We start from the raw sequence: 26106 nt of genomic DNA on the forward strand, positions 1-26106 counted from the left end.
TGATTGTGTTTCCCTTTAGCACAGAGTCAGTGGGATTCGTTTTTCTCGTTGTTAAAGATAAAATGATATTTAGTTTGTGTTTTTAAGTAATATAAACAAAATAAAATTACATATGGGATACTTACCTTAGGAGATCTTCTCTCATGTGCAACAATATCAGTAAAAGGAAGAACATGGTGACGTGTTTGCGAGATAGATGACCGCAGATGTCGTCTTAAAATCAGTCTGTTAATTGCAACCTGTAACGAATCAAACGAAATTTATCAGTGATTTGCAGAACATTAGATGAAACAAGTTCTTTCTAGCAACAGCTGCTGGAACGCATATCGTTTATTTGATTTCTCAATTATTACGAGACAATGGAGTGTTATTATAGCATTTCGTTTATTTGATTTCTCAATTATTACGAGACAATGGAGTGTTATTATAAAGAGACGAAACTCTGAGAGGGAAAAAACCGATACTTTCACATATGTCTTCTGTTTGCCAAGCTGTACTCTTATATCACTCTGATTTGATTAACGGTTTGACGTTACGTGTAGTTACGATCTGCTAAGATGCTGCGTTATGGTCTTGAGACCAAAGACTGCTTTGTTGCAGCCCTACACACCAATCTGTCCTAAGTCTATGAATGTGTCCTGCATGAATCAGCTAATACATACACCCATTGCAGCCTGCTTACCGTATTCAAACCTTGCCCCTCCTCAGTTTGAAGTTTTCACTCCTTAAACTTACCTCCTTTATCATATTAACTATTTCTTGATGCTTGAGAATGTGTCTTACCAACGCACTCCTTATTTTGGCTGAATTGTTACAATACAGCTTTTTTCTTCTTCTTGGCGTGATTCAATACCTCTTCGTTAGTTTTGTCCACTCATCAAAGCTTCAGCATTCTCTGCAATACTGTGCCGGCCGCGGTGGTCTAGCGGTTCTAGGCGCTCAGTCCGGAGCCGCGCGACTGCTACGGTCGCAGGTTCGAATCCTGCCTCGGGCATGGATGTGTGTGATGTCCTTAGGTTAGTTAGGTTTAAGTAGTTCTAAGTTCTAGGGGACTGATGACCATAGATGTTAAGTCCCATAGTGCTCAGAGCCATTTTTTTTGCAATACTGTTTTCTTCTTGTCTGTAATGTCTGTCTTCCACGTGTCACTTCCACATAACGCCACACTCGAAGGGATAGCCTACTTCGAGAAAGGTTTTCCTATATCTGAAGTTGACGTATTTATTTTTTCGTAAAAGTTTTCCATGCTATTGCCAGACTTCTTAACTTCTAATTTGGTAGCATTCAAGTACAGGGTTATTACAAATGATTGAAGCGATTTCACAGCTCTACAATAACTTTATTATTTGAGATATTTTCACAATGCTTTGCACACACATACAAAAACTCAAAAAGTTTTTTTAGTCATTCACAACTGTTCGATATGTGCCCCTTTAGTGATTCGGCAGACATCAAGCCGATAATCAAGTTCCTCCCACACTCGGCGCAGCATGTCCCCATCAATGAGTTCGAAAGCATCATTGATGCGAGCTCGCAGTTCTGGCAGGTTTCTTGGTAGAGGAGGTTTAAACACTGAATCTTTCACATAACCCCACAGAAAGAAATCGCATGGGGTTAAGTCGGGAGAGCGTGGAGGCCATGACATGAATTGCTGATCATGATCTCCACCACGACCGATCCATCGGTTTTCCAATCTCCTGTTTAAGAAATGCTGAACATCATGTTGGAAGTGCGGTGGAGCAGCATCCTGTTGAAAGATGAAGTCGGCGCTGTCGGTCTCCAGTTGTGGCATGAGCCTATTTTCCAGCATGTCCAGATACACGTGTCCTGTAACGTTTTTTTCGCAGAAGAAAAAGGGGCCGTAAACTTTAAACTGTGAGGTTGCACAAAACACGTTAACTTTTGGTGAATTGCGAATTTGCTGCATGAATGCGTGAGGATACTCTACCGCCCAGATTCGCACATTGTTCACTTCACCATTAAGAAAAAATGTTGCTTCATCACTGAAAACAAGTTTCGCACTGAACGCATCATCTTCCATGAGCTGTTGCAACCGCGCCAAAAATTCAAAGCGTTTGACTTTGTCATCGGGTGTCAGGGCTTGTAGCAATTGTAAACGGTAAGGCTTCTGCTTTAGCCTTTTCCGTAAGATTTCTCAAACCGTCGGCTGTGGTACGTTTAGCTCCCTGCTTGCTTTATTCGTCGACTTCCGCGGGCTACGCGTGTAACTTGCCCGCACGCGTTCAACCGTTTCTTCGCTCACTGCAGGCCGACCCGTTGATTTCCCCTTACAGAGGCATACAGAAGCTTTAAACTGTGCATACCATCGCCGAATGGAGTTAGCAGTTGGTGGATCTTTGTTGAACTTCGTCCTGAAGTGTCGTTGCACTGTTATGACTGACTGATGTGAGTACATTTCAAGCACGACATACGCTTTCTCGGCTCCTGTCGCCATTTTGTCTCACTGCGCTCTCGAGCGCTCTGGCGGCAGAAACCTGAAGTGCGGCTTCAGCCGAACAAAACTTTATGAGTTTTTCTACGTATCTGTAGTGTGTCGTGACTATGTGTCAATGAATGGAGCTACAGTGAATTTATGAAATCGCTTCAATCATTTGTAATAGCCCTGTATATTTCTGTCCTACACACAGCTCAACAACACATTTGAGAGACAATTCTCTCATCGACAGGTTGAATTTCCTCATGAGGTTACAACACTAAAAATCTACCGACATAACTGCTGTGTTCACAAAATGAAATCCAATAAAAACAGATCGTACTGTGGGTTCTCATCTTGCACTTAAATCGTCGACTTCAGTGAACTGGCTCCCCATCTCACATCGCACACTAGCTACTGCCAGACTGTGTCACGTCGACGCATCTGCAGAGATCCGGCAGTTGTGTAACAGTTATGTTTTTGTGTAAGCGCAGTTAATGGCTCAAAAGAAGCTGTTCTATTGGTCATCAATTTTTCCTCATTTCCAAAATCTACGATAATCAGCCTCTATCTATTTCGTCAAAAAATTATTACAAGTTTATAATTATGTCCCTGCTTAAAATAATTCTAAAAAGTCGTTAAGAAATCACATTCCGTTGTCTTTCACCTGAGTGTTGAGATTATTGCCAAGTATCCTTCCATGAAAGGCGATCTCCAGTTCTTAGGTCAAGTTGAGTTTTAACCCCTTTCTTTTCTATGTTCAAGCTTTCTGAGTCCACCTCTATTTTCTTAATAGGATGTCCTGTTTAGTATGCTAGGTTCGCAGCAATTGATATGCCATAGTTATTTAACGTGAATGCACCGCACGGTATCGAAAAAGCGTTCCAGGCAAGTAATCTCGTGAGGCATAACCTGAAACATGATGTCGGTAAAAAGATAAGTTCGAACGATCGGTAGTTTATAGAATTCAATGCACATTCTGTAATGCAAATTATGTTGGACAGAAAGGAAGAACAATTTCAATCAGATACAAGGAGCAACAGAGCATTGTCTCTCAGGAAGCATTGTTGAACTGTATATAGGACAAAAATACGGTTGAATGCTAACAATTACTCTGTTAAAACATAGCAACAGTTACCTTACACACTTAAAATGGGTAATATTATATCTTTACTTCTCCCGTTGTCAGTTATTTTGCTGCTCATATAGCAGAACACATCTACTGCTTTCAGATTCTCTTTTGCTAATCCTATTCCCTCAGCATCACTTGATTTACTTCTAATACGCAACAGTATCCTCGTTTTGTAGGTGTAGTATCCGAAATGAGACTGGTTATAATATGTACATATTAAAAACAGAGCTTACATAAGCTGTGTCTGCGCTGGTATATCTGCCACCACCCCCTGACAACACCAGCTCAAGATCTCCGTGTGAAGACAGGATAATCGTTGGCGCAACAGAAACCACCTCTTGCTTCAGCTTGATGGTGTTGCTGCCGTTCTCATGCGTCACATTGTCAGCCAGAACAAATTTATCCATCTGATTATTTAAAAGTATACCAGTGTATCGAGACATTACGCCTGAGCCAAACCTGAAAGTAAACGAAACGATAAATAACAATTCCAATTATAACACGAGAATAAATGTTCATTGGAAGAACATTTCGTAAGAAGAAATGTCATTTATTTGCTAAAAAATATGATATAAAGTGGTAAAGGACTTAAAGTTAGTCGAAAAATCTATTACTGGAAAGCTCCACCGGAAAAATAAATAAATGAATACAAGTATCAGGATGAATGTTTCACTCTGCAGCGGAGTGGATGCTGTTTTAAAACTTCCTAGTGTATTCAGACTGTGTGCCAAAATCCTGCCGGTGACCAAGTCACTTCTCTATCAGGCAAGGGCACCAATACGATATTTTTTTTTTTTGTTTTTTTTTTTTTTTTTTTTTTTTTTTTTTTTTTTTTTTTTGGGGCGGGGCATACCTGGAAGTATTGAGTATTTTTAATATTTTGGGAGACAAATATGACGACTTTTAAGCAGCCATAAAAAGTTCCAGTTCCGACCCTGGATAATACCGACCTTTAAATCACTTCACTTAGAACACTATATTTTTTTTCCTTTTCCTGAGGGCTAGAGGTGGCAGGCGGCTCCCCCTTTCCCTCGGGAATGGGCGCCCTTACTGTGACGTACTTCTTTCCAAGAGTGCTAATTCAACAATGTGGACGAGAGATTATGTGAAGTTATGTACGTAGGAAACGGATAGTGGTAGAATCGAAGTTGCGATAGTGAATCGTAAGTCACGCGTGAATAGTTCAAATGGGAGAAGCATGGCCGGTGAAAGACAAGATTCTGGGTTCAAATCCAAGGCCAGCAACCAGTGTCACTCTGCCACGGAAAGCAAAAAGTCATTGATACAACTATGGTAACATACTGAAGTGTACATACATCAATGCTACAGCTTCCATTAGACTTATCAGAAAAGAAAAATTTCTGAATTAAGAGTGTAGGCACACAAGGAAACTTGGTAACACCATAACTTTCTCAGCAGTTCTACAAGGATTAGTCATAAGATTTTACTCATGATCTCGAAAAAAAATTAAGTTGCATCATTACTTTTTTGTTTGTTTCCGGGTACATGGCTGCAGTCCCCAGTACACAGTGAAATCACTGCGTGACAATATCGTAAAACGGAGCTGCATAAACTAAAACAAAATGGCGCGGCAAATTCATAGTGTAAATTAAAGGTAAGATAAAGTTCTGTGTCCCGGCCCGTCCGACCACCGTGTCGTTTTCTGCTAATGGCTTCATCGAATTCGGTACAGTGGGGCATGCGTTCAGTACATCTCTCTCCCGGTCAATGTTGGGCTTCTTGACCTTGGAACCGCTATCTCTCCTTCAAGTAGCTCTTCACTTTGCCTCACGAACCCAGGTACCTCATTCCAGTCTTCACACCAAGGAAAAGGGCCTAACACTACCGGGAATCGAAACCGGGTCCTTTGCATGCTAGTCAGCCTCGCAGATCATCTCATTTTTTTTGTTAATGTGTCGACTTGGTACGTTTATGAACATTCAGACGCCCGTAGTCAAAACCATCATGTAATATGGGCTGAAATTCGAGAAAACAAATAATAATTAATAACAAGACAAGAGGAAAAGATCCCGAGTAACCAGGAAACTACGAGTAACTCACAACCTATTGTACATTTTTTGTTAATTTTATTTACATATCTTTTACATTTTTTTTATTTTTTATTTGTATAAGGAGTAAAAGTGAACAGAACAGGTCTTCATGTGTACGGCCATCAGTAACAGGGAGGCATCAAAGATCACAGGGGAACTTATCCAACACCATGTCTATTACAAACAAGAGAAAGCATATTTGCAAAAAGTACTCTGTAACGTGGGAACCTTAGACTCTTCCCGTGCACGGTCTCCAGATACTGGTGAAAGACATGGGGATCAGCGTCCTCCCCCTCTCCCCCCACCCCTTCAGCAACGAAGTGACCCAGGAGCCAGATGATCGTATTCGTTTTTGTCTGACGAAAAAACGATACGTCCGGACGATGCGAAATTCATTCGAGAAAGCCGGCCGAAGTGGCCAAGCGGTTCTAGGCGCTTCAGTCTGGAACCGCGCTGCTGCTACGGTCGCAGGTTCGAATCCTGCCTCGGGCATAGATGCGTGTGATGTCCTTAGGTTAGTTAGGTTTAAGTAGTTCTAAGTTCTAGGGGACTGATGACCTCAGATCTTAAGTCCCATAGTGCTCAGAGCCATTTGAACCATTCGAGAAAGCGGATCCAGGCCCTCGGGAAAGAACAGACAATTGTCACCGAATCTAGAGCCAATGAACCCGACCACAAGAGACCAGCCTGTGGAGTAAGATATCAGCATGATGACAATGAGCACAGTGGTCAGTCGAGAGGAGGCCTATGCGAAAAAGGCGGTCGCCAGTCGATATCAAACGGTGAATGACCCTTTACCACGACGTAGCATTTTCCATCTGTAATATAGGAAGAGTAAGATGAGACCAGCCAGTTTTCCAGCATGTGGACAGGGAAGCTATTTCAAAAGAGGATAGACAAGATGGTTGATCCCAACGGGACAATAACTCTCCAGTAGTGAGGTGCGTCTTTGAAAGGACATCAGCACCTAAGAAACAGACAGTTATAAAATACTCGTGGATATGTCGCGAGCTAGGGTTAACCCGTCCGACATCAACGGGAAGAGTCAGACCGACCGGCTGGAGATAGGAACATAAACGAGATGTGACGGAATACGCCGCCTGTGTACATGTTAAGACATTGCGTCGTACAAACAAGATGGACGCCTTCACCCTAATATCGGGTAGACCTAATCCTCCTAGCATGGCCACCAACTCGTACTGAACGGGAACGATGTGTCGTTGCTACAAGGATCGACCGGATAGTTGATTGAGGCTGCAGGCCATCATCGCGGCAGGTGGGACAATCTGTGCTACGTAATACACTTTACTGAAAATACAGGTGTCTAAGGAGGCTAAGGAAACGGAGCTCGTATTCAAGGATCGCTCCCTGAACACAAATCGCAACCTTTCGCCAGTTAACTGCCGCCATTTTGGTCGGGTTGCGATCGACTACGCCCTCTAAAGTCTTGTGGCGATCTACCACCGTTGCCCAAGGCGGCTACGGAGGCGGACGATAAAGTGGAGTGCTGTGCAGTTAGTTAGTAACGTAATTGGTTAGTGACATGTTTCATGGATCATTTTGCACGATAAATCGTAATGATGTAGAATGGGTCGTTATACATTCACATCGCAAATTAATTTGTATATATCGTTAAATTCTGAACATTTCTTTTTCTTTCTTTCTTTCTTTTTTTCCCCCAAAAAAAAAGAAAAAAAAAAGATACGCAGATGTAACTTAGTAATCCCTACTCATCACTTTTTACACATTGCAATAATAGAAATTCTTCTACAGAATAAAAGGAGTTCTCAACGGGAAACTTTCTAAGTTTGTTATCAAATTTTGCTTTACTATCTGCAAAGATCATTTTGTGCATTTGAAGGGGAACGACGCTGCAACAGACCATTCCAAGTCGGTGGGCACGTACGGCAACAATGCACCGTCATATGACAGTGCATAGATTGCACGACCATTCCAGTGTAGTCAAACACGTCTGAATGACGACCAACAAAGTTGTAGACCATCTCACTCTCTGAAGAACCAAGAATCGCAACAGAAGTGGAGGCCCTGGCGCTCTAAAGACCGGCGTATCACAGTCTACATCTACATCATATTCCTCAAGCCACCTAATGATGTGTGGCGGAGGGTACTTTTGTACCACTGATTGAGCCCTCCAGCCCTGTTCCACTCTCGGATAATCCGTAGGAAGAATGATTGTGGGTGAGCGTCAGTATCGGCTCTAAATTCTCGAATTTTCTCCTTGTGGTCATTAGGCGGGACGTACGTGTGGGAGGGAGGGGGGGGGGGGGGGAGTACTATGTTGTCCGACTCTTCCCGGAATGTGCACTCTCGTAGAAATTTCAATAGTAAATTTCTCAGTGGTGCACAACGCATCTCTTGTAACATCTGCCAATGGAGTTTGTTGAACATCTCCGTAACGCTCTTGTGCCCACTAAACGATCTTGTGACGAAACGTCCTGCTCTTTATGTGGTCTTCTCTATCTCTTCGGTCAGTCCTATCTGGTAGGGATCCCAGATACTATACTCTAGAATCGGTCGAACAAGCACCTGATGAGCCATTTGTTTCTTGAATGAGCTACGTTTTCTTAATATTCTTCCTACGAATCCGAGTCTGGCATCCGATTTTCCCATTATTTGTTTAAGTGGTCATTTCACTTAAGGTGTGTTCTAGCAGTAGTGGACACCGGAAGATCCTGAGGAAAATCCCAGCAGAGGGGTCGAAACGTCGACTATTTTAGAAGAAATATGACGCGGCCTAATAACCCAGAAATTTTAACTTCACTTGAGGTCGCTCTGAATAGTTACTCCTAGATATTTTACAGCGAAGTGCAGCCGAAAAAAAAAAAAATGGTTCAAATGGCTCTGAGCACTATGGGACTTAACATCTGTGGTCATCAGTCCCCTAGAACTTAGAACTACTTAAACCTAACTAACCTAAGGACATCACACAACACCCAGTCATCACGAGGCAGAGAAATAAGTGCAGCCGAGGCGACAGTAAAAAACACTGGTCAATTGCAAGTAGGACTCTCACACTGAGGGTTCTGTGGAGACTTACACATTATTCACCCAAACTGGGAATCTATAATCTCAACGATTTTTGCCTGTTTTCGATATAGATACTGGCAAGATATCTGTTGTAACCGCGACCGGAACTGTCGCGGGGCTGCAGAGAATGAAAGCGCGGCGGGACCAAACGGGGGCAGCCCATGAACAAACGAAACAAACGGGAAAGGACGGAAGATGGAAGACCGAGCAAGACCTTATGAACAACAACACGCAAGAAGCAATGCGGTAACAAGAGAGAACCTCACGAATCCACAACGTCCACACGTACACGGAAACGAAGTAAAGTAAACACGCTGTCTGTAGGCGAGATGTCGATAGACTCACACGAATATCAGACTGCCTCATTGAGCTTTGTTTTTGTTATTTCACTCCCCGAAATGGGGAGGGCTGACTGCGGCACAATATTCCGGTCTTCAGCCAGGAGAGTTACAGAAAAAAAATGAGAAAAGTACACATAACATAGAATGGTATAAAGTGATGATTAAACAAGAACAGAAATAGATGAGTGTAAATGGTAGATTTAAAAACAACATAGACCACAGGCACACACACATGCGAAGAATGAACACTGTGAGCCGGCCGAAGTGGCCGAGCGGTTCTAGGCGCTTCAGTCTGGAACCGCGCGACCGCTACGGTCGCAGGTTCGAACCCTGCCTCGGGCATGGATGTGTGTGATGTTAGGTTAGTTAGGTTTAAATAGTTCTAAGTTCTAGGTGACTGATGACCTCAGAAGTTAAGTCCCATAGTGCTCAGAGCCATTTGAACCATTATTGAACACTGTGAGTCGACACGAAAACAAAGAAGACTCCACAGTGGGAATTCAAATGAATGATACTGGCATCACTGTTGGTGCTGTTGGAACGTAGTACTGCACACAACACTGAAGAAACACTGACACCACAATGAAAACGTTATATATCACTGCACCGAAGAGGACCTACCACCGGGTGAAGGGAGGAAGGGGGAAGAAAATGGGGGGCTAAGATGGTAGGGGGAAACCAGGAGGGTGGTAGGAGGGGGCAGTGGAGGGGAGAAGGAAAGGAGCTGGAAGCCCAGGGGAGGGGGGGTGAAAAGGAGAAAGAAGGTGTTCGTCAGCAGGGAAAAACGAGGAAGAAGGGAAGGGGGAGAGGGACGGAGAGAGGGAGCCCTGAGGAGTGGGGGAAGAAGGAGGGATTAGATCTGGTAGGAGGGGTAGATGGAAGGCTGAGGTCATCATCCTGGAGGGGGAGTTGGTGGAAGCCACCTTGGGCGAGGGTATGGAGTGTGTGGAGGTGGAGACTAGGCAGGACACTGTGGTACAGGGGTGGCAGCAGGCCAGAGAGGGAGAGGATGCGGGAAACTAAAGGATGGGGGGATCCAGTTTGCGGGAGACGCATAGGATCCGTATTCATTAAAGGATCAGGAGGAGATGGAGGAAGCAAATCAGATCATAAAGGATCTGTGTGGGGGATGGGAGACAGATGCAATAAGCGAGGTGGAGTGCATGGCACTCAAGGATTTGGAGGAATTTGTAGTAGGTGGGGGGCAGACATCCAAGCGGGGTGGGCATAACATAGGATGGGGTGAATGAGGGACTTATAGGTATGTAGGATAGTGGAAGAGTCTAATCTCCATGTTCGACCAGAGAGGAGTTTGAGGAGACGGAGATGTTTAGGTGCCTTGGCTTGCACTGTGAGGAGCTGGGGGGTCTAGGAAAGGTGGTGGTGGAGGGTGATGCCAAGGTACTTGAAGGTGGGAGTGAGGCCAATGGGGCGGCCATAGATGGTAAGGTAGAAATCTAGGAGGCAGAAGGGATGGGGTGGTGTGACCTATGATGATTGCCTGAGTCTTTGAGGGATTGATCTTAAGGAGCCATTGGTTGCACCATGCAGTGAATGGGTCAAGGTGGGACTGGAGGTGGCGCTGGGAACGTTGGAGGAAGGGGGCAACAGCAAGTAAGGCGGTGTCATTGGCATATTGCAGGAGATGGACGGGTGGTGGGGGCTGCGGCATGTCTGCCATGTATAAGAGGTAGAGGAGAGGGGAAAGGGCGGAGCCTTGGGGCACACCTGTGGAGGGGTAGAAAGTGTAAGAGTTGGAGCTGTGGATGGTAACATAGGAGGGGCGGTGAGAGAGGGAGGTGGCTATCGGGCGAACATAGTTGATTGGGAGGGCGTAAGTCTGGAGTTTGAAGAGGAGGCTGGGGTGCCATACACGGTCATCGGCGCATTCTAGGTCGAGGGATACAAAGATGATGGAGCGACGGGAATTGAGGTGAGTGGAAAGGAAGGGTCGTCAGGTGGAGGAGGACTCACTGAGCAAGAGGCAGATGCTTAAACACATGACAGGGTATGTCGCTATTGGCAACTGGGACCACGTGCTCCACCGTGGCGCCCTCACATTATACTCAGGCCAAGAGCGCGCACAGCCACGGCTTACAGAGTGACGGCTGCAGAGCCCTCTAGTGGTAATTGACGTCCATGCTGTCTGGTGTGGATTCGAAACCCAAGGCACTCGGTAACAGAATATCAATCCCAGGAGTTCCGAGAGCATATCAAAATCTCTACAGTAGTTCCTCAGGCTAGCCCCAATATACAAAAAGAAGGGAGTGGAGAATTATGTTTATATATGTAGATATAGAAGAAGACTTAATAAAAGATTTTTATTTACTTACTGAAACGTGAGTGCAACTTACATATTAAGTTTGTGTGCAGTAATGTTCATCTATTATCCTTTTGACGGATGACGAGTGCAATGCATGTTATAATGGCAAAAAGATATTTTTATGTGATATAACTACAGTTTAACATTTTTAAGAGTTTTTTACTTTGCTTTTACTGTAAAATCTTGCTTCTTATCAAATTTCATGATTCTAGGTCAACAGGAATTACCCTGTAGGGTTCTGATGACTGAGTTTGCAAGTTCCTAAATGTTTGACATGAATGTTCGAATCTTTTTCTCGAATTAACTTACAAGCGTAAATGTTTTACACCGCCAAGGAATCATAAGCTTTTGTGTGTGACACAAATTTGAACATGATATGACAACTTGTTCCAAAGAAAAAGGGGTCTTAATAGGCGGACAGACAGAGGGATGGATACAAAATGATCAAAAAAACATTCTTTTCGTATGATATAATTACAAATTAAGAATTTTCCGGTTTTTTCCCTTTACTTGTAATCTGAAACAGTGCGTCTCTGCAAATTCCATGATTCTAGGTCGCTTTTGAAGACTGAGTTTTCCAGTATCTAAATATTCGAAATAGATGGTCGTATTTTTTGACTTGTGTGTTGTGTACTAAACTGGGGACCTAGAAACGACAGAGAGGCTTCGTCCCACCGTAGCCATCAGTGGTTCACAACCCCACAACAGAACACTCACCCCACCGTCGCCCCACACCCAACCCACGGTTATTGTGCGGTTTGGCCCCCAGTGGACACCCCCCCCCTCCCCTCCCCCAGGAACGTCTCACACCAGATGAGTGTAACTCCAAATGTTTGCGTGCTAGAGAGTAATTATGGTGTGCACGTACGTGGAGATAGTGTTTGCGCAGGAACCGCCGACGTAGTGTAACTGAGGCGGAATAAGGGGAACCAGCCAGCATTCGCCGAGGCAGATGGAAAACCGCCTTACAAACCATCCACAGGCTGGCCGGCACACCGGACCTCGACACTAGTCCGCCGGGAGGATTAGTGCCGGGGACCGGCACGCCTTCCCACTTAGGAAGCAGCGCGTTAGATGGCGAGGCCAGCCGGGTGGGCTTCTTTTTTTTTCACTTAATTGACTTACAAGTTTAAAATTTTAACGCTGCCAGGGGACCACAGACGTTAGTATGAGGCAAAAATGAACTTAATAGTTCTACCGGTTCCTGAGAAATAAGATGCTTAACAGTCGGACAGACAGACAGACAGACAGATGGACAACAAAGAGATCCTGGAAGGGTTCTTTTTTTACAGATTGAAGCACGAAAAGATAAGAAGCAAAAGTCAATCAGGATCAGCTTTCAATATCTTGCAACCATCTTGAACATGACAAAGGTCACCGTCAGCTGGGTTTTGCGACTGGTTACACAAATTAAAACAGCCTGCCGAATAGATGCAGCAGCAAAAATAATGCAGCCAAATGGTTCAAATGGCTCTAAGCACTATGGGACTTAACATCTGAGATAATCAGACCCCTAGACTTAGAACTACTTAAACCCAACTAACCTAAGGACATCACACACATCCATGTCCGAGGCAGGATTCGAACCTGCAACCACAGCAGCAGCGCGGTTCCGGACTGAAGCACCTAGAACCGCTCGGCCACAGCGGCCGGCTATTGCAGCCATGTCAGGCCTCACCATACGGCCTATTTAGGCACCTAATCACTATGTGCAACTTATGGGTATCTCCCTATCATCCCAAGACAAACGATAGAAGCAAGCAATTAAAACAAGTGCATTCAGCGCTGCTGAAGCAAATGGCTCAAATGGCTCTGAGCACTACGGGACTTAACATCTGAGGTCATCAGTCCCCTAGAACTTAGAACTACTTAAACCTAACTAACCTAAGGACATCACACACAAACATGCCCGAAGCAGGATTCGAACCTGCGATCTTAGCGGTCGGACGGTTCCAAACTGAAGCGCCTAGAACCGCTCGGCCACATCGACCGGCTCTACTGAAGCAGTTGAAGACCCAACCAGTAAGGTGATGCTGTGTGTCTTTTGGGAGTTGCCATGGTGTGGTGCTACCAGACTATGCTAACTGTCAGAGAAGTACACTACCCAAATCTCTTGACGAGATAAGTGAGACCGTCGAGACCCATCGTCGGAGGAAAGAGTCCAACGAGATGCTTTCGCTTCCTGTCAACACCGCAACTCGTTCTGCACAGGAGACTGTGGTGCATGCTGCATCATTGGGCTATCAAATGTTGCTTCACACAAAGCATTCTCCTGAAATGGCACCCAGTGACTTCTCAGTTTTTCCTCGTATAAAGAAAACATTCCGTGGCAGGCGTTTCCAGAACGACGAGAGATGATTATCGAGGTGGAACATTTCCTCAAGAACCAAAACGCAGTCTTGTGCTACTAAGGTCTCCGCCAGGTCACCCACCATTGTGAAAAATGTGTCGTATTGAATGGTGAATATGTAAACAGCACTAAACACCATTGTCATGTTTCATGGACGCATCTTGATTTCTTCGAGCTGCTAATTAAACATTATGACGTTGTCAAATGCTTAAAATGTAAAAAAATAAACAATAGATTACCTTCCAATGATACGTTTGTGGGACAAAGTTTTCTTGGTGAAAATAATCAGCTAGTCACTAGTGTGTGAACACTATAACAATGAATGGAAAAAATTAAAAGAGTTGCTTTGAAAAATGGCTTCAAATCAATCATAGTAAGACTAAAGTAATGTATAACGAACATATCGAAAAGAAAATAGTACTAATTAACAATAAAATAATAGAGCAAAATCATACGCAGCATACGACTCAATAGACTGGCAATACCTCACCTCTACACTAAAAGACAACAAAAATCACAAACCTGGTCAGAGAAACCCTTCCAAACACACACTCCAGAGTTAAATTCATGGGATAACCCACTGATCCTTTTGAGTTAAAAACTGGTGAACGGCTAGGGGATGGACTCTCCTCATTGCTCTTTAACTGTGCCCTAGAAAAAGTGGTCAGAGAGTGGAACACAAAGAATTTCGGTCGCAACGGCTTTCCGGCACATCCGAGGGAATTGTTTTCTTAACTCACTGGGACAAGCTGGCATCAGAGATTTAAAATAGTGCTTGTATTAAATCGCGATGTAACTGTAATTTGTAGCTGCGCCAGCACCAGTGAAGTGACAGTGTGAGACCAACGTTATGTTATGCAATGGGCAGGGCCGTGGGGCGAGGTACTGTATGTGTATGTGCGTGTGTGTGTGTGTGGGGGGGGGGGGGGGGGTAGCAGCTGAAAACGTGACGCCACAGTCACGAAGACTATCGTCTTGTGCCGATTAGTATCGAGCAGGTCTGAGGAGCAAAGTGACACAGCTACAGGGACAGAGGGAAGCACCTGTTGTTTATGTTGAATCTCGTCGTTTTATTGTTTTGGTTATAGGAAATGATATTTTAAATTGAATTTCAGAATAATATTTTGTAAAAAAAATGATTTCTCACTGTAAGTTTTCGAAACTGGTAATTTTTATGGCTGTGGTTGAGGGAGGGGTGAGGGGGGGGGGGGGAGCGGTTGTATGGTTGGAGAGATGCGTTGCGACACCTACAATTTTAGAAATCAAACACTGCGATGACGCATAGCGGGATCTGACTCGGGATAAAAAACAGAGACAAAGTCAGTTGCCTTGCGTTTGCAGAGATGACGCATAGCGGGATCTGACTCGGAATAAAAAACAGAGACAAAGTCAGTTGCCTAGCGTTTGCAGAGATATGGTCCTGCTAGCCGAGACCTGAGAAGAAACCAAACTCGGACTATAAAAATGAGCAGAAAAAATTGGTCTCAAAATCTTCTTCGAAACGACCAACATAATGACAAACATAAAAATACCACCGAAGAGTCTTAAAATGGGAGGAAAAAATAGAAATCGTTAGAGAATTCAAATATCTTGGAGAGAGGCTCAACTGCAATGTCATCGACAAAAACTATGGAATCTAGAATAAATAGAGTTGTACTGGCCTTCCAACGCAACAAGGACACGTATAACAAAACGTCTCTCTCACGCAGTGCAAAAATTAGGCAATACAGCACGGTAATGAAATCAGAAGCTCTACACGCTGCCAGAACGCTGTCCATCAGCAACCATGGCCCATTTGCAAGGCTGGAGATAAAAAAGGAAGATATTAAGAAATATCCTAGGCCCCAAATTACATAGGAACAAACTGATCCATCAACAGATCGAAAAACTCTCAGACTGAAAGACGAAAAGAAAAATTGATTTTTATGGTCACATCCTGAGTATGAACACAAATAGACTAAATGAAAAAAAATTTTTTTGACTACTTCTGTAACAAAGAAACAGAAGACTTAAAAGAACTACAAATCACAGAAAATATGCTCACAGATAAAACTGCAAAAAAGTTACCCAAGGCAAGAAAGACAGGTTCCAAGTCAAAATCAAAACGAAATGAACGATCCAAATCTCTGAAGAAAAAAGGAAAGCAAATGAGAAAGAATGAAACATTACTGGGGTAATAGAAAGACAGAGAACATTAAAAAGTGTCGGATCTAAATTATTCCAATGTCGGCTGAAATGAATGAGGAAGAAGAAGAAGAAGAAGAACCAGTTGATGAGTTTTTGTATGTGGTTAACTTGAAGACAATGTCTGGCTGGACAGAAAGAGATACAAATGGAAGAGCAAAATTGTGTGGAGTGTTTTTAGAAATACTAAGGTTTTTCAAACTAACCTTCTACTGTTTCTGAAAAGACAAGTTTACAATGAGCTTATGTTGTCAGTTCAGACTTGAGACATTGAGTTCCATGTCAAAACTGTCAAAGAATGCAGAGTGTTCAGCGAGGAATGGAGAGATGCATATTGCCAATTGGTAGCACAAATAGGAACCACGGACGGATCAGGGAGCAGGATAAGCGGACGATATAATTATGGTTTCAATGAATATAAAGGGTATTCCATAGAGAAAGCAGCTTTCGAAGTGCCCGCAATTACTGTTCTAGTGATCTGGCAGCATTGAAAGTGGCACGATTTTCATCCGTTTCCTTTGTGGTCAATAACGAAGCGCTTTACAACGGAACAGCGTGTTGTCATAGTGAAAACGTCTTACAAATGTAGTGAATGTCGGTGCAAAAGCTGTTCGCTAACTCAATGGAATATTTGGTCTATATAATTCATCGATGTCTATGCGAGACTGATCACTAAATTTGGGTAAACTGGTTCGGTTGTGGACATAAACCCTCGGGGCGACCTTGTGTTAGCCCTTCTGCGGAAAACGTGGGCGTAGAGAGTGATAATGTTGCTGTAAGTTTGGTGAAACCTATTCGCCGACGTTCACAGCAGTTGGATATTGCCAGAACTAGCATGCAAAAAATGTGTGTTAAATCTTATGGCACTTAACTGCTAAGGTCATCAGTCCCTAAGCTTACACACTACTTAACTTAAATTATCCTAAGTACAAACACACACACCCATGCCCGAGGGAGGACTCGAACCTCGGCCGGGACTAGCCGCACAGTCCATGACTGCAGCGCCCTAGACCGCTCGGCTAATCCCGCGCGGTAACTAGCATGCACCGAGTTTTCAAAAAAGATATACACCTTTGGCCAGAAAATCCAACTGATACAAGAACTGAAGCCAAACGAACGTGGAAAGAGTGAAACATTTGTACAATGGGTGCTTACGAAACAAAGAGTGAATAATAATTTCATAATTTCATCAACAAAATAATGTTCACTGATGTGCTCTTTCTGTTGAACGGCTTCGTGAACAAGCAAAATTGCACGATCTGGGGCACAGAAAATACTCGAGTAAGTGTGGAGAAACCAGTAATATTTCATACACGATTACAGGTGGCATATACAGCAATAATATGCACAATTACTTAATGTCATCAATAAATTTATGTGTTATTATGCACTCAGAAGTTGCATTCTTTATGGGACACCCTTCAAAATGGAGGTGGGTGGGACGTGTAGGCTGCCACACGAGTGGCAACTGGCCCAAAGAGATCCTTCGCTGAGACGATGACCTAATGGAAGATGGGTAGGTGACATTAGAAAACAAGCAAGAATTACTTGGGTGTGTGTAGATGAGGATTTTAATGCAGGGATGAATTCCGAGGAACCTTTTCTCCAGCAGTGGATGTCAGATGAGTGGTGCTGATGATGGCTACGATGATAATGATGATTTTAGCCCGACGAGTATTTTTTCTGAACGAAAAACAGCGACTTAGACACATCTACTCACCTGTGCAAAATGTCGTAGGCAGCCTGTAACTCTGTGATTAAGAACCTGTTCACTCTACAAGTTGTATAATACGTGAATAAAATGTTACCCTTGTGGAACAATTGATTCAGGTCACTGTAAATCCATTACCGAGGAGCAGAGGGGTCCGTAAGTGGAGTAGGGGACGGTTTACCCCTCATGGAACTTGAAGCACAGAAGTTTTACTTATCACAGAATTCTGACATATTTCTAGATATGTTTATCTGCGATTGTACTACATAGCAGATTGCGTAGTGTGACGGAAAACATTGCGGCTCTAGTAACGTGTATGTAGTGTTGGTCTGTTCGGTTGTTAGGCTTGACCACAATTTCCGCAAAGACGCCTCATCCCTCTGCTGCACAACAATGATTTACCATTTGTCTGTGGTCAAAGAAAATCCATTACTGCTTGCTCATATCACATTCCTTTCTACAGTCACAGAGCGGTTGTAACAGATTCTCAAAAGCATGATTTTACAATAACGTGAGAGAGTTCATCCGGATTTCGTGTATGGAATCAAATGTGTTGACTGAAGAGACAAAATATCATTTTCTGCGCTACAAGACAGAAGATAATAAGAAATGTCAAGGTCAAAAGCTCTCTACTCCAGCAATGGTGACTTTCTCAAACTCCACGGAGTGCAATACAGCTCGAGACGCAGCAATAGAATTACGAATTCAACACTCTAGTTTTTTTCATGTCTGCACAAAAACGTAGTAAACTGGGAAGACGAGGACCATACTGAGTAAGTCCTATGCATGTTATGAGTCGGTTATAACGGCCAATTTGAGGTTGTTTCAGAAGGCTGCACACGTTTGTCTGGCCAGAGTTACGTTTCATCCAAACAACCAAAAAATGTAGTTTTCAAAGCAGATTTTATTTGAATTTAATTACACCAGACAAATCTGAAAAACATAAAGCAAGCAAATAGCTTAATAAATCCGTTATCGCGATGTGAAATTCTGTAAGCAAACAAAGTGTTGAAGATGGGGTCATAGCTGAATAACCGTTGTAAAGTTTATATCCTGTTTCTTAATTTCGAAAAGTATTAATCAGTGACATTTCTGCAGTTGGTTTTGTTAACCAACAAGCTGATCTCCAGTTATTATAATTGTTTCCTTCTTTAGATTTTTAATTTGCTGTGTGAAAGTAACATTATTGTTATATGAAAAAAGTATCTTTTGTGAATATTTCTAAGTGTATTTTCGACAAATTTGAATTTGTCTTCTTCATAAGAAAAACGAACTCGTAAAATCACATATTGACATAAATGGATGCTGAAGCCATTTTTCTTATTAAGAAGACAAATTAATTTTTGTCGAAAGTATGGTAAAGGGTTAACAAACCTTTAATTATGTAAATAGTTGGCTGTTACTTCCAGTCCTCTCAAGTTTCTATGTGCACCATTGCTGAAGTGCTGCCATATTTAAAATTCTAGAATTTTATGATTTACTTTCAAAAAGTATTGAGTTAAAACTATCAATCAGCTGACATACGAAACATTTAGTGTACTGCCTGTCGAATTTAGTTACAGGCGTATGACACATTCTCAAACACGTCGAATCAGTTATATCAAAAAGTCAGTTTTACAATCTGATCCCTTCTTGGATAAATTTCTATGGAGGACTATGTCAGAAATTGTATTTTAAGAGGTAAGACGAACTTTGTCTATCTTCATAGCTGATCACTCAGAGAACCCAGGTTCGATTCCTGATACTGCCAAGGAGTTTTCCTTGGTGGCAGAACTGAAACAGGATCCACTCACTTTCATGATACCAATTGAGGAGATACTTGACCAAGTAGTCGTGGTGTGTCTGGGTATGCCAACCCGACAACGGCTGGAAGGGCAGTGTGCTGACCACAAGCACACCGCATCCAAGTGATGCTATTGGCTGATGGATGACAGTGGTGGGTTGGACCCAATTGACCTGCTTGTGGTCAGAACAGTAGAGCTGAAGATGGAACCTCTCGGTTCTACTGGAATGCCATGAAATGGATATTTGGTGCATACATATCAGGATACAGGCAGAAGTAATGCTGTGAGGCTGGGTAAGAACATAGCCCAGAAGAGGCGAAATCATGAGTTCATGTCGCAGACTGGCACACAGTGTTAGTAAACCAGAAAATTTCAAAGACATATTTTTTTATGTTTGCTGTGCAGCAGCATTGGTGGACTGAATTCTGACAATTTGTTGGAACACAGTGCAAGAGTCTGATATAGCACACGCAACTACTACAATTCACTTCAACTTTTGTTCACATATCCTCCCATTCAAAGAATGGATGTTTCTTGATGCAGGCAGTTAACAGCTGATTCATACTTAGCTTGAGACTGTATTTATACTGACACTGAGTTGAGAGTGCTGGCAACTGCGACTGCATCTCCATTCGATGCCCTTATACAAAATCCACTGGCGTCAGAATCGAGATCTGTGTCCATGTTGTCGGCACTGTAGAGAATATCCTCTGTAGATATACGGTCAGATAAGATTTTCATAATTCCCACAAGGCGGTCACTGGAAAGCAACTGTTGTAGAGTCTTGTTCACCTGAAGCAGAAAGCCCATATTCCAAAACAGAAGAATATTCTGGAAGAATATCAATGCACATAATATACAGGGTTATTACAAATGATTGAAGCGATTTCACAACTCTACAATAACTTTATTATTTGAGATATTTTCACAATGCTTTGGATACACATACAAAAACTCAAAAAGTTTTTTTAGGCATTCACAAATGTTCGATATATGCCCCTTTAGTGATTCGGCAGACATCAAGCCGATAGTCAAGTTCCTCCCACACTCGGCGCAGCATGTCCCCATCAATGAGTTCGAAAGCATCGTTGATGCGAGCTCGCAGTTCTGGCACATTTCTTGGTAGAGGAGGTTTATACACTGAGTCTTTCACATAACCCCACAGAAAGAAATCGCATGGGGTTAAGTCGGGAGAGCGTGGAGGCCATGACGTGAATTGCTGATCATGATCTACACCACGACCTATCCATCGGTTTTCCGATCTCCTGTTTAAGAAATGCCGAACATCATGATGGAAGTGCGGTGGAGCACCATCCTGTTGAAAGATGAAGTCGGCGCTGTCGGTCTCCAGTTGTGGCATGAGCCAATTTTCCAGCATGTCCAGATACACGTGTCCTGTAACGTTTTTTTCGCAGAAGAAAAAGGGGCCATAAACTTTAAACCGTGAGATTGCACAAAACACGTTAACTTTTGGTGAATTGCGAATTTGCTGCACGAATGCGTGAGGATTCTCTACCGCCCAGATTCGCACATTGTGTCTGTTCACTTCACCATTAAGAAAAAATGTTGCTTCATCACTGAAAACAAGTTTCGCACTGAACGCATCCTCTTCCATGAGCTGTTGCAACCGCGCCGAAAATTCAAAGTGTTTGACTTTGTCATCGGGTGTCAGGGCTTGTAGCAATTGTAAACGGTAAGGCTTCTGCTTTAGCCTTTTCCGTAAGATTTTCCAAACCATCGGCTGTGGTACGTTTAGCTCCCTGCTTGCTTTATTCGTCGACTTCCGCGGGCTACGCGTGAAACTTGCCCGCACGCGTTCAACCGTTTCTTCGCTCACTGCAGGCCGAACCGTTGATTTCCCCTTACAGAGGCATCCAGAAGCTTTAAACTGCGCATACCATCGCCGAATGGAGTTAGCAGTTGGTGGATCTTTGTTGAACTTCGTCCTGAAGTGTCGTTGCACTGTTATGACTGACTGATGTGAGTGCATTTCAAGCACGACATACGCTTTCTCGGCTCCTGTCGCCATTTTGTCTCACTGCGCTCTCGAGCGCTCTGGCGGCAGAAACCTAAAGTGCGGTTTCAGCCGAACAAAACTTTATAAGTTTTTCGACGTATCTGTAGTGTGTCGTGACCATGTGTCAATGAATGGAGCTACAGTGAATTTATGAAATCGCTTCAATCATTTGTAATAGCCCTGTAGTATTTCAAGGACGTGGGTAAGTATTGCATTCTTAATGAAAAGAAGTATCACCGTACGTAAGTGAAATGGCAGATGTAAAAATCTTTGGTCTTACCTGTGATGACATGAAGAATCCACTGAATGCTGTCCCTATTGTAAAGCAGGAAATAAAAGTTTAGAACCCACGTTTGTATCGAATGAAGTAGCTACAGTTTATTTATGTCGCTTACACGTTTCAAAGACATAAATCTCCATCGTTAGGTGCATTTACATGGAGTAATTAGCATGTGTATGTTGTGTTACGAGTTTGGAGTAACCTGTGGCACTGACTGGTAGAGAAAAACAAAACACTAGTTCAGTACATGGCTCATAGTTCTTAGGGGTGTTTGACTGAAAGTATGAATGAAAATATAAATGTCTCTGCCGGACATTGCCCGAGATTACTCCAGAATCATAACACAAGAATCCATAGAATCCACCTGATAGTGGACGTTTAAACCTTTAAAACGTGCTGTGGAAATAAACAGTAAATGGTGACGGTAAACTTGCTTGTTTCATTCGGTATCTATGACCATCAAGGTAAAGCCAAACAAAAAAATGTTTCCATTTTTGTAATTTTAGTCCAGAATGTTCAAATTTTCTTGAGTCGCATGGTGCACCATTCATCCACATCTGTAGTGCCCTTGAAGTTCATATTCTCACAGCAACAGTTCCTCTCCAGATGACACATCGCCGGAGAACAGTTCCTGCCATGACAGTTGACTCCATCCGACATGCTTACGTCATGCACTAGTCATTTACATGGTATGTACCCTGTGTTGGTCCACCTTTGGAACGCATTACAGCCGCGAATTCCTTGGTAGGTTTCCGAGAGTTTAATGAATCAAATACTTACGCACATGTCACGCAATTCCCGCAAATTACGGGGCCCGTGGTTTGTGAGAGCAGAGTTGATATCTAACAGCATCATTAATGTGTTCCATCGGTTTCAGATCAGGTGAACCTGGCGGCTAAGACATCAACGTGACTACACTATCATGCTCCTCAAGTGACTGCATCATGAATCTAGCCTCGTGACACAGACAGTTACCCTGCAAAAAAATGCTATTGCTGTCGGCAAGGCCACCAACATGAAGGAATGGAGATGGTCCGTAGTAATATTCATATTATATACAGGGTGTTTCACTAAATGTGTTTGCCTCTGTAAGTTACGAAGTAACAGGCGACGGAAATATTTATTGCGTTAGGTCACCATAAGAAACGTTACACTGCCTGTGGAGCTATGAACATAGTTTATTGTGTTATTATCGAAAAAGTGTTCAAATGTGTGTGAAATCTTATGGGACTTAACTGCTAAGATCATCAGTCCCTAAGTTGACACACTACTTAACCTAAACTATCCTAAGGACACACACACACACACACACACACACACACACACACACACACACCGATGCCCGAGGGAGGACTCGAACCTCCGCCGGGACCAGCTGCACAGTCCGTGACTGCAGCGCCTCAGACCGTGCGGCTAATCCCACGCGGCTATTATCGAAAGAGTTACAGCAAAAAGGTACAATTTTTTAAATGGAACAATTGTTGTTTCTATTGTGCACTGGAATCAGTAACACCAGCTGTGTATACATCAATTTAAATTACATTTCTATCATTTTTAATTTGAGAGCTACAACCCTTCAAAGTTTCAGGGGCAGATACCACACACGCTGCGCATAACGCAATGCGACTTCTAAACGTGGTGCGGCCGAGTTGTAACGTCGCCGGTGTCACGGAGCGAGAAGCTTCCTCGATGCGCTGTTAGACTACCGACTGTCGCCGCACACGGCCGTATACCTGACAGTTCGAGCCACACAAACTAACGGGGCTCAATATACCACAGTTACTGGCACCGGATGAAGATGGAATACACGAACAACGAGTACGTTGGCATGTTGCTGATGTTCGGCGAGTGTCGACACGATGCCACTAAAGCAGCCATGGCGTACGCCGTGAGATATCCTAGGCGAAGAGCTCCGGCAGCCATTACGTTCCTACGTGCCGAACAACGACTTCGGGAAACAGGCAGCTTGGTAATGCGCCGCAGTAACAGACGAAGAACTGCTAGAAGTGAGGAGACGGAGGTGTTTGTCTTAGCTGCAGTAACCCACGATCCTCATGTCAGCTTACGAGCCTTTGCTGCAGTCGCTGGTGTCAGTCTCACATCTGTGTGGCGTATAGTCCACGGCCACAGGTTTCACCCGTACCGTGTGTCACTGACCCAAGGGCTGCATGGGAACGATTTCCGTTCGAGAGTTACATTCTGTGAATGGGCCATGCGTAATTTCACGCTGGAGTCTTTACAAGGTGTTGTGTTCTCTGATGAGTCCACGTTCACAAATTATGGAGCAGTGAATCGCCATAACTTGCACTACTGGGCCGCAGACAATCCTCGGTGGGTACGACCTGTCGACCGTCAACGTAGGTGGTCTATCAATGTATGATGTGGAATCCTTGGGGATGAAATCATCGCCGGCCGATGTGGCCGAGCGGTTCTAGGCGCTTCAGTCTGGAGCCGCGCGACCGCTATAGTCGCAGGTTCAAATACTGCCTCGGACATGGAGGTGTGTGATGTCCTTAGGTTAGTTAGGTTTAAGTAGTTCTGCATGGATGTGTGTGATGTCCTTAGGTTAGTTAGGTTTAAGTAGTTCTAAGTTCTAGGGGACTGATGACCCCAGATGTTAAGTCTCATAGTGCTCAGAGCCATTTGAACCATTTTGAAATCATCGATCCACACTGCTTCCCAGGTACACTGACAGCTCAGTTATATCGCGCGTTTATAGTTGACAGTTTGGGTGGTCTCCTTGCACATGTGTGTCTACACACGAGAGTCCATATGTGGATGCAGCGCGAAGTCACCCAGCCCATTCTGTGCGTACTGTTGTGGAGGAACTAAACAACAGGTTTGCAGGAAGGTGGTTGGGGCTCCATGGTCCTCAGACATGGCCCGCAAGGTCGCCCGACTTAAAGCCATTAGATTTCTTTTTGTGGGGATATCTAAAGGATCGTGTTTATGTCACTAAGCCCACATACCCAGATGATCTAAAACGGCGCATCGAGGACGCATGTTGCTCCGTGACACCGGCGATTTTACATCTCCTCCTCAGATCCTATAGAAGGCGCATTGCATTGTGCATTCACGAACATGGACACACAATTCAACATCTCATTTAAATCAATTTCCCACCGGCAGAACATCCATCACCCACCACACAGCCATGTATTATGTACCGCGTGTGGTATCTGCCCCTGAAACTTTGAAGGGTTGTAGCTCCCTAACTAAAAGTGATAGAAATGTAATTTGAATTGATGTATACACAGCTGGTGTTACTGATTCCAGTGCACGATAGAAACAACTATTGTTCTATTTAAAAAAATGTATCTTTTTGCTGTAACTCTTTGGAGAATAACACAATAAACTACACTCCTGGAAATGGAAAAAAGAACACATTGACACCGGTGTGTCAGACCCACCATACTTGCTCCGGACACTGCGAGAGCGCTGTACAAGCAATGATCACACGCACGGCACAGCGGACACACCAGGAACCGCGGTGTTGGCCGTCGAATGGCGCTAGCTGCGCAGCATTTGTGCACCGCCGCCGTCAGTGTCAGCCAGTTTGCCGTGACATACGGAGCTCCATCGCAGTCTTTAACACTGGTAGCATGCCGCGACAGCGTGGACGTGAACCGTATGTGCAGTTGACGGACTTTGAGCGAGGGCGTATAGTGGGCATGCGGGAGGCCGGGTGGACGTACCGCCGAATTGCTCAACACGTGGGGCGTGAGGCTCCACAGTACATCGATGTTGTCGCCAGTGGTCGGCGGAAGGTGCACGTGCCCGTCGACCTGGGACCGGACCGCAGCGACGCACGGATGCACGCCAAGACCGTAGGATCCTACGCAGTGCCGTAGGGGACCGCACCGCCACTTCCCAGCAAATTAGGGACACTGTTGCTCCTGGGGTATCGGCGAGGACCATTCGCAACCGTCTCCATGAAGCTGGGCTACGGTCCCGCACACCGTTAGGCCGTCTTCCGCTCACGCCCCAACATCGTGCAGCCCGCCTCCAGTGGTGTCGCGACAGGCGTGAATGGAGGGACGAATGGAGACGTGTCGTCTTCAGTGATGAGAGTCGCTTCTGCCTTGGTGCCAATGATGGTCGTATGCGTGTTTGGCGCCGTGCAGGTGAGCGCCACAATCAGGACTGCATACGACCGAGGCACACAGGGCCAACACCCGGCATCATGGTGTGGGGAGCGATCTCCTACACTGGCCGTACACCACTGGTGATCGTCGAGGGGACACTGAATAGTGCACGGTACATCCAAACCGTCATCGAACCCATCGTTCTACCATTCCTAGACCGGCAAGGGAACTTGCTGTTCCAACAGGACAATGCACGTCCGCATGTATCCCGAGCCACCCAACGTGCTCTAGAAGGTGTAAGTCAACTACCCTGGCCAGCAAGATCTCCGGATCTGTCCCCCATTGAGCATGTTTGGGACTGGATGA

At 44.2% G+C, this 26106-nt stretch overlaps 1 protein-coding gene across 1 annotated transcript in view; it reads right to left on the minus strand.

The window, feature by feature from the left end:
* LOC124597953 (glutathione hydrolase 1 proenzyme-like) overlaps positions 1–26106 on the minus strand; it is a 115331-nt gene that overhangs the window by 8921 nt on the left and 80304 nt on the right. The window contains exons 6-7 of the mRNA XM_047135971.1: positions 19951–20150; positions 3800–4025 (exon numbers count right to left, since the gene is read on the minus strand). Of these exons, the coding sequence (XP_046991927.1) occupies positions 3800–4025; positions 19951–20150 (426 nt within the window). The remainder of the gene's footprint in view (positions 1–3799; positions 4026–19950; positions 20151–26106) is intronic.

This window comes from Schistocerca americana, chromosome 1 (assembly GCF_021461395.2).
Source record: "Schistocerca americana isolate TAMUIC-IGC-003095 chromosome 1, iqSchAmer2.1, whole genome shotgun sequence".
In the NCBI taxonomy this organism is placed as follows: Eukaryota; Metazoa; Arthropoda; class Insecta; order Orthoptera; family Acrididae; genus Schistocerca; species Schistocerca americana.